General features: G+C 36.4%; 2 protein-coding genes across 3 annotated transcripts; one reads left to right on the top strand and one right to left on the bottom strand.

Annotated features, from left to right (window-relative positions):
• The first annotated feature begins 8180 nt into the window (after positions 1–8180).
• On the top strand, positions 8181–8796 carry LOC110624484 (protein EARLY FLOWERING 4). The gene has a single exon (XM_021769662.2). The coding sequence runs from the start codon at positions 8325–8327 to the stop codon at positions 8676–8678; it is 354 nt and encodes a 117-aa protein (XP_021625354.1). The 5' UTR covers positions 8181–8324; the 3' UTR covers positions 8679–8796.
• A 2096-nt stretch (positions 8797–10892) lies between these two features.
• On the bottom strand, positions 10893–13535 carry LOC110623928 (peptidyl-prolyl cis-trans isomerase CYP20-1). 2 transcript variants are annotated; one of them, XM_021768950.2, is made up of 8 exons: positions 13345–13535; positions 13139–13201; positions 12898–12982; positions 12600–12647; positions 12130–12153; positions 11481–11663; positions 11310–11385; positions 10893–11187 (listed from the first exon to the last, which is right to left on the bottom strand). In XM_021768950.2, the coding sequence occupies exons 1-8, from the start codon at positions 13420–13422 to the stop codon at positions 11049–11051; spliced, it is 696 nt and encodes a 231-aa protein (XP_021624642.1). In that variant the 5' UTR covers positions 13423–13535; the 3' UTR covers positions 10893–11048. The 2 variants fall into 2 exon arrangements, with proteins under 2 accessions (XP_021624642.1, XP_021624643.1); XM_021768951.2 differs by lacking the exon at positions 12130–12153.

The raw sequence follows: 13535 nt of genomic DNA, 5'->3' as shown, positions 1-13535 counted from the left end.
GTTTTACGCTGCTTCTAGCCTCTAATTTATAGGGCTACTCGTTTCCCTCTCATTTGTCTTCTTCCGATGTGGGATTTGTGGCTTCGTAGCTTTCCCTTTCCTTCGTTCTGTTTGACTTGGCCTCACCACTAATTAATTTATTTTTTATTTATCAAAATAGTTAAATTGTAATTTCTTATGATTTTATAGTAATTATATTTACTGAATTAAAAATTAAAAATTGTTGGTTATTTTAATTTGTAATTATAGTTAAAACATATATTACAAGCTCATGCGTAAATAAAATAAGAAGATTTACAATTTAATTTTTAGATATTATCATTATTAATAAGTCAGTCCCTAAATTTTTAGAAACCTATTAAAATGTTTTTATGTTTTCTTTCTGTTAACGAAACAGTCATTCTGTTATTTTTTCAGTTAAAATTAGATAAACGAGAAAAAAAAAATTTTAAAATCTAATTTTACTCTCAAATAAAATCTCTTATTTAATTATTAGATATTGCTATTATTAACAAGTCAGTCCCTATATTTTAAAAAATATATTAAAATATTTTTATCTTTTTTCATATTTATTAAAACGTTTTTATCGTTTTTTTCCGTTAATTGAATAGTTCTTATCTTTTCTCATATCTATTAAAACGTTCTTATCGTTTCTTTCCATCAACGAAATAGTCCATCTTCATCGTTTCTTTCCGTCAACGAAATCGTCCCTCCCTATATTTTTAGAAATCTATTAAAACGTTATTATCTTTTCTTATATCTATTAAAATGTCCTTATCATTTCTTTTTGTAATACCCGACTAGATTCCGGCATCGGAATCCCTATCTTCCGGCGGAATCTCCGTTGGAATCTAGAATTTTGATGATGCCAGAGACTTCTAGAGGGGTAAAATGTGGTTTCTAAAATATTTTTACTGATTTCATGGTTTTAAATGAAAAAGAATTGAGTTTTAAAAAGAAAAGACCAAGGAGGCTTTTGCCAGGTTCGGCCGCTGAAAGTGGAGTTCGGCCGCCGAACATGGGAAGGTTTCGGGAGCACTTTTGGCCTCCGAAAGCTTGGTTTGAAGGAACCAAGGTTCGGCTGCCGAATCTCAAGTTCAGCTGCCGAACATGCATGAGTTTAGGGGGCACGTTAGGCTGCCGAAGGTGGTTCAGCAGGCCACCTATAAAGAGCCCTCAGATTGGAAATGGGCGAGTTTTCTCCCCATTTTCGAGCTCAGGTGAGTTTTGATCCTCCTTTGGTTGTTTTCATGTTTTTCTCTACCCATCCTTCAAGTTTTCATGAGATCTACCCTGTTTTTGAAGTTTTGAAGCTTAAAAAGGAGTTTTGGGAGTTTGGAGGCTTTTGGGGCTTGGATCCTCCACACCTCCGAGTTAGGGATCGCACCACCCCTCGATCTTCAAGAGGTAAGTGTAGATCCTTGCTTTCCTAGTGTTTTAATGAAGTTTTAAGTAAGTTTATTGATGTTTTGATGGTTGAGTATGGGTAGGTATGCATGTTAGGGTTTATGTGGGTTTTATGCCCAATGTATGTTTATGTGATGTTATGTTAAAAGTTTAAGCTAGCTTATGCATGTGGGAGAGTGTATGCATGATTGGGAAAGAGCAAATGAGATTGTGGGATGTTTTGATGGTTTTGGCCTATGTGGGTCATAAGCTATCTATGTATGCTTTGGATGTTGTTTTTGGAGTTTAATCTAGTTGTTAAGCTCCTTTATGCATGACTAAGGGTTTATGCTTGGTTTTGAGAAGTTTATGCATGTTTTAAGAGGTTGGATGCTTGTTTTGGGGGGTTGGGAGCTTGTATGCACAAGGGCTGAGTTCTGGAAGAACTCAGGTTCGACCGCCGAAGGTGGTTTCGGCCGCCGAACCTGCCAATGGATGCATGGAGTGGCCGCCAAACCTTGCCCCCGAAAGTTGTGTTTCGGAGCTGGAGCAGACTTTCGGCCGCCGAAGGTGATGTTCGGCCGCCGAAAGTGCCTGACTTTCGTCTCTGGAGAAAGGGTTCGGCCGCCGAAAGTGCCCCCGAACCTGCATGACTTTCGTCTCTGGAAGGGACCTTCGGCCGCTGAACCTGCCTCCGAAAGTGCCCTGTTCAGCCTTTTCTTGGGTGTTTTCTATGCATGTTTCTATGATGTTTTAGGGGGCTTTTGGGGAGTTGTTTATGAGTTGTTTAGAGTGTGTTTGGCACCTCATTCGAGTCCACTTGTGTAGGATCGGACCCGAGGAACCGAGGAGGCCATCAGGGTTAGCAGTTGCAGAGTCAGTCCAACGTCTGCCAGAGGTGAGTGGAATTGAACTTTATGTTTTAAAATAAATCAAATGTTAAGCATGTTCATGCATCATGATTACCATGTTATGTAGTAGGTTGTATTGCACTAGTATTCACGAATATGATGCATTGCATAATATGTTGTTGATGTGGATGAATCTTGAATGATCCTCTAGCCCTCAGTACGACATGATATGATATGATATGCCATGGTATGATATGAGATAGAAAGACCAGGTCGCCATTGGCGCTATGTTATATGTGAGCGAACACTAGGTGAGGCCTAATCGCCCCTGGTGTAGTTGGACATGTTATGATATGAGTTAAGTAAGCGAGTACTAGGTGTGGCCTCATCGCCCCTGGTATAGTTGGACATATTACGATATGTAGAGGGCTATTGGTGACAAATTCATCCTTGATGTGATATGTTTGTGATGTGATGCATTCCATGATAACATACGTTAAAATGAACTGTTTTCTTTATGGTTTCTGCTCATTGGGCTTTATAGCTCACCTCTCTCCCCTAACCCCAGGTTTGCAGGGTCAGAGGTAGTTCATGAAGTTTTCAGGATATGGCTATGGTTAAGATGTAATAGCATAGTAGTGGACATGATGTAATGAAAAGTTATGTAAGGATGTAAAAGAGTTGTATTGTAAAATAATTTTATGTAATATGTTCAGAGTTATAGTATTGTGCTTGGCCCGAGTTGGGTAATCCCTTTGTACATGAGTTTTATATTATGTTGATATATATGTTAGACCGAGTTTGACATAGGGTATGCTGACCCTAGGGGTTCTATGAGTTCAGTCATAGTGCATACACAGGTCAAGCTGGGTAAAGGTAAAGTTTTAAATGTTTTATGGAAATGTTTGATCATGTTTGGGATTATACCAACTGTACAGGATGCATGTTAGGCTTGCTACGGGTCCCGACGGCCTTAAGCCGATCTGGATTCTAGCGCCGGTAGCGGTCCGGTTTTCGGGCTGTTACACTTTTCATCAACGAAATAGTCTCTATTTTTTCTCACATCTATTAAAACATCCTTATCGTTTCTTTCCGTCAATGAAATAGTCCCTCCTCCTTCTCCTCAAAAAAGAAGAAAAAAATAGAAGAAAAAAAAAAGAAGAAAATGATGATGATGGAGGAGAATAAGAAGAAGAGAAAGAAGAAAAAGAAGGAGAAGAAGAAGAAGTCTCCTCCTCCTCAAAAAAAAAGAAAAAAAGAAGAAGAAGATGATGATGATGATGAAGAAGAAGAAGAAGGAGGATGAAGAAATGAAGGAGGAGGAGGAGGAGGAGGAGGAGGAGGGGGGATAATTTGGTCTTTTACTATATTCTTAATGGCAAAAATAGACGAAATGACTATTTTGTTGACGAAAAAAAAAGATAAGGACCTTTTAATAGGCTTCTAAAAATACAGGGACTGACTTGTTAATAATGGCAATACTTAGAGACTAAATTATAAATTTCTCAATAAAATATAAGCACCCGTTAGATTAATTTTATGAGGAATTCATTGGTAACTTTAATTAACTAATATGAAATTAAAATTTATTTTAATTATTATAATTAATAAAAAAATATTTTACTAATTACTAACACGCACACACAAATATATATAAAATATTTAAATAATAATAATAGTGTGTGATGATCTGAGATCCAGAGAAATAGGATTTTACAGAGGTTTTTGGAATAATCAAAAAGACTTAGACCTATAGGAGAGTATTTCTCCTTTTATATGTTTTCTTTTGTCTGCTAGTGACGTATAACAAACTGTCTATTATTGGGCCACCTGTTCCTGCCATATTGATATGGACGTACGAGGGAATCAAATCTTTACCCCATGCGTGACGGCCTCTGATTCTCTCTGTGCGCGTGTAGATGGGTCCACAAGGCAGATGGAGGAGTCTTCCTTCTGGTTCCGGGCTGGGCTGGAAGATAGGAATAAAACTGAGCCCAAAAGGGAGTCGGCCCAAGGAGCAGTGAAGGCTGGGCCGACCTGGTTGAGAAGTTCGAAGGGGGCCTGGTATCGAGGATCGAATGGGCCTGACCTGTCAGTGTAGAGGATGTGTGGGCTTTCGGATGATGAGCCATTGCCGCGGGCTTGGCCCTTGACCGGGGTAGAGAAACCCAGTGGTCATCAATTGCCCCTTTACCTTCTCGGCAGTTATTGCCCCAACTGTCGAGGGGGTAAACACCAAGAATCATTATGACCGCGTCTGTTTGAATTCAGCTTGCTCCATAACGCCCTTTCATCTTATTGTCACTTGTAGCTTTAAATCTTCTCCGTCTTTTTTCTATTTCTAGCTTTTCTCTACTCTTTGTGTACACTGCTATCTTCACTTTCCTGCCTTTATCTTCCCGGTACGCTTTCTTTCCTCTCTAGTGAATAGCCTTTAAGGATTTTGATGCCGCTAGCCTAAAGTATAAAGTCGCCCTGTCTCACATTAAAATCTCAGCCTCTGGCTATATATTAATAACACTTCCTTCTCATCCTTGGGCTCCTTAACGGAACAATGGGATCTCTCTTTCCGATCTTCCTTCCTTTGGTTCAACAGATCTCCCGAAAGATGCAAGTTTAGTTTTCTTTGTCATGCGAAAGAGGTATGGTTCACCCCTCCCTTATCTCCTTCTTTCAACGGGGTTTTTCTACCTTTCGGGATGGTTTCTCGAACGCTGGCCCCTGGTTTCTCTCTCCTTATGTTTTCTTTCAAATCTGCTCTGTCTCTCATGGGGTCTGTTTTAACCTTGCTTTTGTGATTTTTGCAGCCTTTGGGATGAGAATGAAGCGGATTAAGCCCCCTGAGATTCTTACGCTGCCCATGGGGAGCTTGAATGTTGCTTCAGACGTCCTCCTAGTGGGGCGATCGGCGGGGGAGGTTACTAGACAAATTGCCGAAATCATATCTTCCAGGTCGTCCGGATGGCCTCCTTCCCCTGTTCTTGCCCGAGCTTCAATGCCGAGCTCTCGAGGTTTCGAATTTTCAAGGCAGTACAACAGTATCAAGTCGGTCTCGGCTGCTCGAACTGTTCGAACTCTCAGGTCCTCTCGGACTTCGAGATCAACCGGGGACTGCAGATCGACGGGAACGAAGCCTGCCTCGCCTTCTGGCGATGCTTTCCAACATGTGTTTCGTGATATTGAAAGTTTAGCTTACAAGTATATAAGTAAGGACAATGCATCAAGGTCTTCGTTTAAATCAGGAAGCAGGGGTAATCTGCTAAAATTAGTCCAACATAGTATGTGTGTAGGTTTGCAACATTCACTTGTTCCATTGCCCTTCAGAATGCCTTGCCAACTTTCTTGTGCTGCTTTGAATAAACAAAAGGGTGGCAAAGCTAATCTTCCTGAGACTTTAACTCGAAGACTTATGTTTTTCATGCGTGATACACACAATAGGTGATGGAACAGTGAGAAATGCTTATGGGAATTAACCTGTTCAGTTCTCCTATAATAACGAGACGGAGCTCAGCCGGCCTGCGAAGCTCATCTTCCGAACTATGAGAATTCTTCTGAATCGAAAGCTAAGATGGTGGGGTAGGTGACAGTGATGTAAACGTAGATGATGATATATCCGGGCATGTAAATCCTTTAAGGATAGTCTTTCATCCCGTAGTGTAGGTATTTGTAACATGCTGTAATGTATTTTTCTTTTAATGAAATTTTTGTTTTTCGTTCATACTCGAGCTATTCTTTCCTTATCATGAGTGAAGTATTTAGACTGCGTGCTTTGTAATTTTTCCTGAGGGATCCGCTGTATCATTTTTTCCTCCTCGCCTCTTAGCCGATCAGAACTAGAGTTCATTTAGCCAACTGAGCTTTTAGTTTACTCTTTCCGAGCTGGACTAACCGTACCCGTGAGCTCTGTTTTTAACCAGTGAGCTGAGCTCTTGACCCACAGGTTTGTATGATTCCACGACGTCCTTATCACTTCGTTACTACCATTTCGGGCTCGTAGCCTTTGCTTAATAATGATAAGTCAGATCATGTACCTTTTTAGGCGATGAACAGGTCTGGTCTTTATCATGCTTCCATTTGCCTTGCATCCTTGGATCTTTCCATGATAATTGATGATCTGAGATCCAGAGAAATAGGATTTTACAGAGGTTTTTGGAATAATAAAAAAGACTTAGACCTAGAGGAGAGTATTTCTCCTTTTATATGTTTTCTTTTGTCTGCTAGTGACGTATAACAAACTGTCTATCATTGGGCCACCTGTTCCTGCCATATTGATATGGACGTACGAGGGAATCAGATCTCTGCCCCATGCATGACGACCTCTGATTCTCTCTGTGCGCGTGTAGATGGGTCCACAAGGCAGATGGAGGAGTCTTCCTTCTGGTTCCGGGCTGGGCCGGAAGATAGGAATAAAACTGAGCCCAAAAGGAGGTCGGCCCAAGGAGCAGTGAAGGCTGGGCCGACCTGGTTGAGAAGTTCGGAGGGGGCCTAGTATTGAGGATCGAATGGGCCTGACCTGTCAGTGTAGAGGATGTGTGGACTTTCGGATGATGAGCTATTGCCGCGGGCTTGGCCCTTGACTGAGGTGGAGAAACCCAGTGGTCATCAGTGTAAAATTATGACAGCATTAATTTGGATTAAGAATAAACTACTAAAATTATAATGTATGATTAATTTTTATAGTCATATAAAATTTCATTAATACCAAAATAGTTTTACCTTATAATTTTAGGTACATTTAACTAATATTTATTTTAATTATTAAGCTTCTAAAATATATTTTTAAATATTTTTCAGTATTTCATTTAATTAAGAAAACCAAAAATTTAACTCAAAGTATACATAATCCTAATATACATACCTCTATGCAACATTTAAATATATATATATATATATATATATATATATATATATATATATATATATATAGTTAAATTTATTAATGAATTAATAGTTAATCTCATTTTAATACTGAATTAAATATTAAAAAATTAAAAAAAATACAACTCCATAAAAACATTACTTCTATTAAAAAAAAATAGAAAAATTAATAATTAACCTTATCTTGTTTTCTTTTTTAATCAAACGCATGAGAGACTTCATTAAGAGAAACAAATCCTTAAATTAATTTACAACCTAAACATTTTAAAATATAATTTTCCTTCCATTGCATATCCGATACACACAAGGCAAAATAACGTGTACTTTTTGTTGCGTGGCAAAAACTTTTTCTTTCTTATTTACGGGACTCCGTTCCCACTCTCAATTATTAGCGCGTGGCCAACCTAGTATTCTCATGCATTTTTTTTCTTATTTATTATAATATATTCAATCGGACCATTAAATTTAATTTCACAATAAATACATTTAATTGTACTTTTAAAGTTTTTCAGATTATTTTTAAAATGATGATTTAAATTCATTTAACAATAAGAAACAAGAGAAAAGGGGAAAGAAAAAATGAAAAGGAAAGGTGAGGAATTTTGTTTTTCATTTTTTTTTTCTTATTTACTTATTATTATTACAAGTCCAAAAATTGTACTGCAATTTTAAAAATTAAAAAAATTATACTTTATACTATTATTTAATTTTAATATTTCCAATTTACAATAACCCCTCAAATTTGATTTTCCTATACAATTATTAAGTTCAAAAATAGTTTCATCAAATTTAAAATTTAAAATTTTATTATTCTCAAAGCTTTTAAGTTATATAATATTCTCTACCATATAACATATTCCTAATTTTCAATTAAAAAAATACTTAATTTTAATATTTACAATCCACATTTCATCCCATGACTTATTATCATACTACATTTAAATTCATGGAAAAAATACTATATTTAAATTATTGTAAATAAATTAGATTAAAAAATACAAGAAAAAGAAAATATCTTGTGGTGTGTAATACACTCTCTCTAGTTCACGTAGGCTGCCATAGCGAGCAGCTTAGTCTACGAGGATAACCGACCGCTTCGTCTTCCCTCCCCTTCCCTTGCTCAACCCAATGCATTCACAAAATGTCGAATCAAAATTGCCCCTAATTATCACGTGACCTCTCCTGCCGCTCGCCGCCGTCGAATCCACCATGAACGACACTGCCAATCCCAAAGCCACGAAGCGTAGTCACAAACACATCATCGACGTGGACGACGATGAAAGAGATACTGAGGTCTGGGCAACATTCAACTCCACTTTCGGGCAAGTCCAATCGGTTCTCGATAGGAACAGAAATTTGATCCGACAAGTGAACGAGAATCACCAGTCTGGAACACCAGACAGCATGGTAAAAAACGTTGCCTTGATTCAGGAACTTAACGGTAATATTTCCAGGGTTGTCTCGCTTTACTCCGATTTGTCTTCCAATTTCTCTACTTCGTATCAGCAGCGTAACGGTGATTTCTCCGGTAACAGTAACAGTAACAGCAGCGGAAGGTCGTAATTTTCAATATTTTTGGGTTTGTTCATTTTCATTTGCAGTTACGCAATTATTGATATATTGTTTGTATTTTGGAAAAATATATATAAGTAAAATAAATCGTGTAGTGTGCTTTTTAAAAGCTGTGTTAATTCTCCTATTTATTTACTATTTATGTTAATTTTCCATACATAGTATAGTAATTTTTATTGAATATAAAGATTGAAATTGGGTTGAGTTTCAGAGTGCTTCCTCCTTCAGTTCATTGCATCCCTGGTGTGTCTTTTGAGCTGAGATGGCGGCTTACCAGTTTAAACAAACTTGAACCCTTTTTTTTAAAAAAAAAAAAATTATATTCAAGTTAGGGACGTGGTTTAGTTGATGCACATATCAATTTGATTCTAAGCGAATTAGGAAAAGTGAAGGAGAAAAAAAAAGGATCTTGAAGTAGATTGTGTAGGGTTTATATGGTTCAATGAGCAATTTGAGATGAGTGTGTTGTGTGTTTGAAGGTAAACATGCGAGTGAGCTGGGAGATTTTTGTCTAGAAGATGGATTCTAAATGTTGATCTGCAAATTTGTAATGATTGACACTTTAGAATTGTGGGTTTCATTTTTTTTTTTTTTTCATTTTTTGCTCCTAGTTTGGTTGGTAATAAACTTGAAGTAGAAAAGGATACAAAGACAAGCAATGTCGTTGTAGAAACCTTCTGTCTTTGGCTTTGTTCATTTAATCGAATTTGTGTATAAATTATGAGCAATCTCATGAACTGGTGGTCAAACTCTTGATCATATTGTTTAAAATGTTTCTCCCCTTGCAACCTACTAGATGAAACATATTTAGGTTTGGTTTTCTTTTAGTGATTTTTCTTAGACACCTTGGAGTTCTGTGGCCAAGAATGATAAGTCAATCATGGAATGATGTAAAGAACTACTTATGGCAGCTTGTCAATCAACCACAGTAGTTTGGAACCTCACACGCCTGTTTCTGTTTCTGTTTCTGTTTCTTTATCACTTCAGAATTTTCCCTAAGTTGAAACTTCCCATAGTGTCTCAAGTTACCTCCATAAGTTTATGTATTCTAATTTAAGTTTCTGTTTGGGCAGTCATGAAACTTTTCGGAGTTGATTGTAGCCTTGACTTGATATGCTTATGTAGTTATCTTGTTTTATGAGGAGAATGATTTCCTAATCAAGTTGCAATGTAGGTGAGGTAATGATCTGTCATTCACTTTCTTGTCTTGCTTAGGCTTTTCAATGTGCATCATCATTAACTTGTTAGCTTTGGAGTCTTGGTGCTTTAACTGATGTTGCATTGTTGCTAACTGTCTAGAAATATGTTCTCAAGGAAACGAGAGTAGCAAATTGCAATGTAGGATGTTGTTCTAGAAGGTCTAATGGTGGATATTTTTGGTCACCCATGGTTTTCTATTTAGTTGCTTACTTTGTGGCGAGTGCATTTAAGAAATGTCCCCTGTGTTTGCTTTTAGAAAACCATGGAGAATCTTTAAAATTTTTCCTCTGAGGAAACTCAGTAGCTGATTTGTTTGTTGGTAAAGTGGTTCTCTGGTTTGTAATTTTTCAATATGTCGGTAAAGTTTTAATTTTTTTTTCATATTTAAAATTTTTATTAATAATTTCGATAATATTATAAAAGTGAAAATAAAAAATGAGTAATAAAATTAATAAAAAATAATATTATTACAATAAAAATATTTATTTAAATATTATTTTATACTATATTATAATTTAATATTAATTTATATAAATTTAATTTAATTTTTTTAATTATAATTATAGTAAATTAAAAAAAATTCACTTTATTATTTAAAATTTCGAGGACTGAATATAAATATAAATTATTGTAATGTTTAGATAAAATGCCTAATTATTTTAAAATATATTACAAAAATAAAATAATAAATAATCCGTGAAACGTGAGATAAAATAACGAGTTTTTATTATTTAAAAAGAAGAGAAGTTTTTAAGATTTTTATAGATTCTGAAAAGACAACCTTATTCAACTCATCAACTCCAAGATCTGAAAGCTCTAATATCTGGTAAAGCGTCGTCACTGTACAAGACAAGAACGCATATCTAATGTTTTTCGCATCATACATATTGAACTTTGCACAAGATTTATTTATTTATTTTGAAGAAGATAAGGTAGAGCCTGTACAGTTAATGCTCATCAATCTAGAGTATTGGCAATCTATTTGCTACTTATTAAAGAAAGTACTCAGAGAAGCCCCTTCAATTGTCATATAAATCAAGAATCAATCTAATTGAACACACTACAAAATCAAGACATGATTTTAATAAAAGATGTAAAAATTTTATACTTATATGCAGTGAGTTTTGATATAAGAATGCATATGTTCGATGATGAAGGTTGTTACATAGGCATTTCGCCGCTGTCTAAAATGACAACTTTATGTCGGGGCACTCCACTCTGATTTCCTTGGCCTTCAATCTTGCTGACTACATCCATGCCAGAAAGAACCTTGCCAAATACCACATGGCGGCCATCCAACCTTCCAGTTAACAGTGAAAAACAAGTTTTTGTATGTCAGTTCCGAAAATCTCAACAGCCGTAAAACACAATTTAGAGTCTGTTTAGCACTGTTGTTGGAGTCTGGAGATATGGTTTACTTACCAGCTAGTGGTTACAGTAGTAATAAAGAACTGAGATCCATTGGTGTCTTTCCCAGCATTTGCCATTGACAATAGTCCTATTATTGGAGAAGGAAACAGTTTTTTGAGAATTACCCTTTAAGGCAGCACAATGGCTGCAAAGTACTATATATTATCCTTAGAGAAAGCTTACCAGGTCTAGTATGTTTCAGCTTGAAGTTCTCATCAGCAAACTTCTCACCATAGATTGACTCTCCACCTCGCCCATCGCCACGAGTAAAATCACCACCTTGGATCATAAAGCTGGGAATAATCCTATGGAATATGCTGCCTTTGTAATGGAGATGCTTCCCACTCTTTCCCTTTCCTTTCTCCCCTATAATGCCAGGTTAACCATACATAAGATGAAGTAGTTTGGAAATTTCAAGCCTAAGATGATAAAACATCAGCACTTGCTCAGATGCCCAAAAATACTTGACTGCAGATTAGCATCTACTCGTATAAGAATATAACTATTGTTTCCAAAGGTATTGCTGAATTGCCGAGGGCCCAAGACCCAGGAAATGCTTTATTACACTGGTTATCCATAATTAAATAAGGAATGTATCAGCATCATGAATTATGCAATATACGACTTCTGGTTTGGCTTTCAAGTGAAACTCTGGTCAGATGAAAGGAAAATGTGAAATCAAATTTCACAAGTATCCCAAATTGAAGCAAATTTCTAGTCCTTATTTCATATAACATGATAGATTTTCCAATATTTAGTGCTTGGTTATGGTGAAGCAGCTTTGGTATAATCAAATAGACAGAAATAAAGAGGGCAAAAGTTACTTGGCTACCAGTGCAAAGAGCTCGAAAATTTTCTGCACAACAAACATGAAAATTTGTCAGTGGATGGTATTTAGAAATACATGTATATCTCAAGGACAAAAAAGGCATGGCTGCTGGGTCAGTTTGAGCTGTTCCAAGCCAGAACCAGCAGTTCTGGTTCATTGGTTTAAGGTGACCATGACTGGACCATAAGATCCTCTGGTTCCAGTCTCAATTTCAATTTTATTTAGTTCCAGTTTGGTCTAAATTTAATCAAATATACCAATTGAAATTCTTTTGAATTTTTAAAAGGAAAATGTCAGCTCTAACCTAGAACCGGTCTGGCCGGTTCCCATCTAGTTCAATGTGGGTTTCTATAAGCTGGTAAAGATTTATTTTCATCCAGTTTGATTTCAAATTAGACCGGTCCGGATCATGGCCATGCCAGAGACAATGTAGAATAAAAGGTAATGTTCCTCATTGCATTCAAACTCCATACCTGCTGTCTTAGGAACTGTTTTACCAAAGAGACCCATGACGATACGACCTGAAAGTAAAAAGTCATATATAATCTGATTCAATTGAAGGAGCTTTAGAAAATGAAGACAAATGTGAGAAGCAAATTAAATAAGATTGATATATAGAGATTGTCTAATATTGCTCATAATTCAACATCCAGGACAGTTCATCTAACAATGCATCCAAAGAACAGGATGATCAGATCCAGATTCATTCTCTAAAATTTCAGTAAATCAACACTAAATATATGCGAAATCTCTTGAATAACGAAATCATACCTACTGATTTCCCATCGATCTCAATGTCAAAGTAAACTTTGTGGGTTACTGCTTCCAAATCCTCCTCTTCTAACTTAATTTCTTTCTGGGCAACCAAACAAATAATTAACAGTTAATCTCTCACAAAAATCTTATATTTCAATTACAATTCTCTACTCCAGTCTCAGCTAAATTTATGATTGAAAACAGTAAAACAAAAAAAAAAAAAAGAAAAAAAAAAGAAAGGAGAGAGAGAGAGAACCTGACTGAGTCTGCTATAGTTGAGCTTGGGATCTGATGAGACTCCACCGTCGCTTAATCGATTCTGATAAGAAAAAAAATAGCAATCAAGACAAAAAGATTAAAAGAAAACAAAATACCCAGAATTTTACAAACAAAAATAATAATAAAAAATCATTGCTTTATCATTCTTTATCCGAGGAAACAAACAGAAAATATGAGATATACCTGTATAAAAGCTAGAGTTACAAAGAGAACCAGAATCCACAAAAGAGCGACAGAGATTAATCGTGCAGTGGTTGCCATGTCTCTGCTTCTCTTCAACGGCAGTGAGATTTCTCGGCGGAGCACAGAACTGTGAATGCCAAATGCAGCCTTAGTGCCTCTGTGGCAGTGAAAGTAAATGGCAGCTTTTAGGA

The sequence above is a fragment of the Manihot esculenta genome, chromosome 10 (genome assembly GCF_001659605.2).
Source record: "Manihot esculenta cultivar AM560-2 chromosome 10, M.esculenta_v8, whole genome shotgun sequence".
Lineage (NCBI taxonomy): Eukaryota > Viridiplantae > Streptophyta > Magnoliopsida > Malpighiales > Euphorbiaceae > Manihot > Manihot esculenta.
This window is presented reverse-complemented; position numbering and strand designations above follow the sequence as displayed.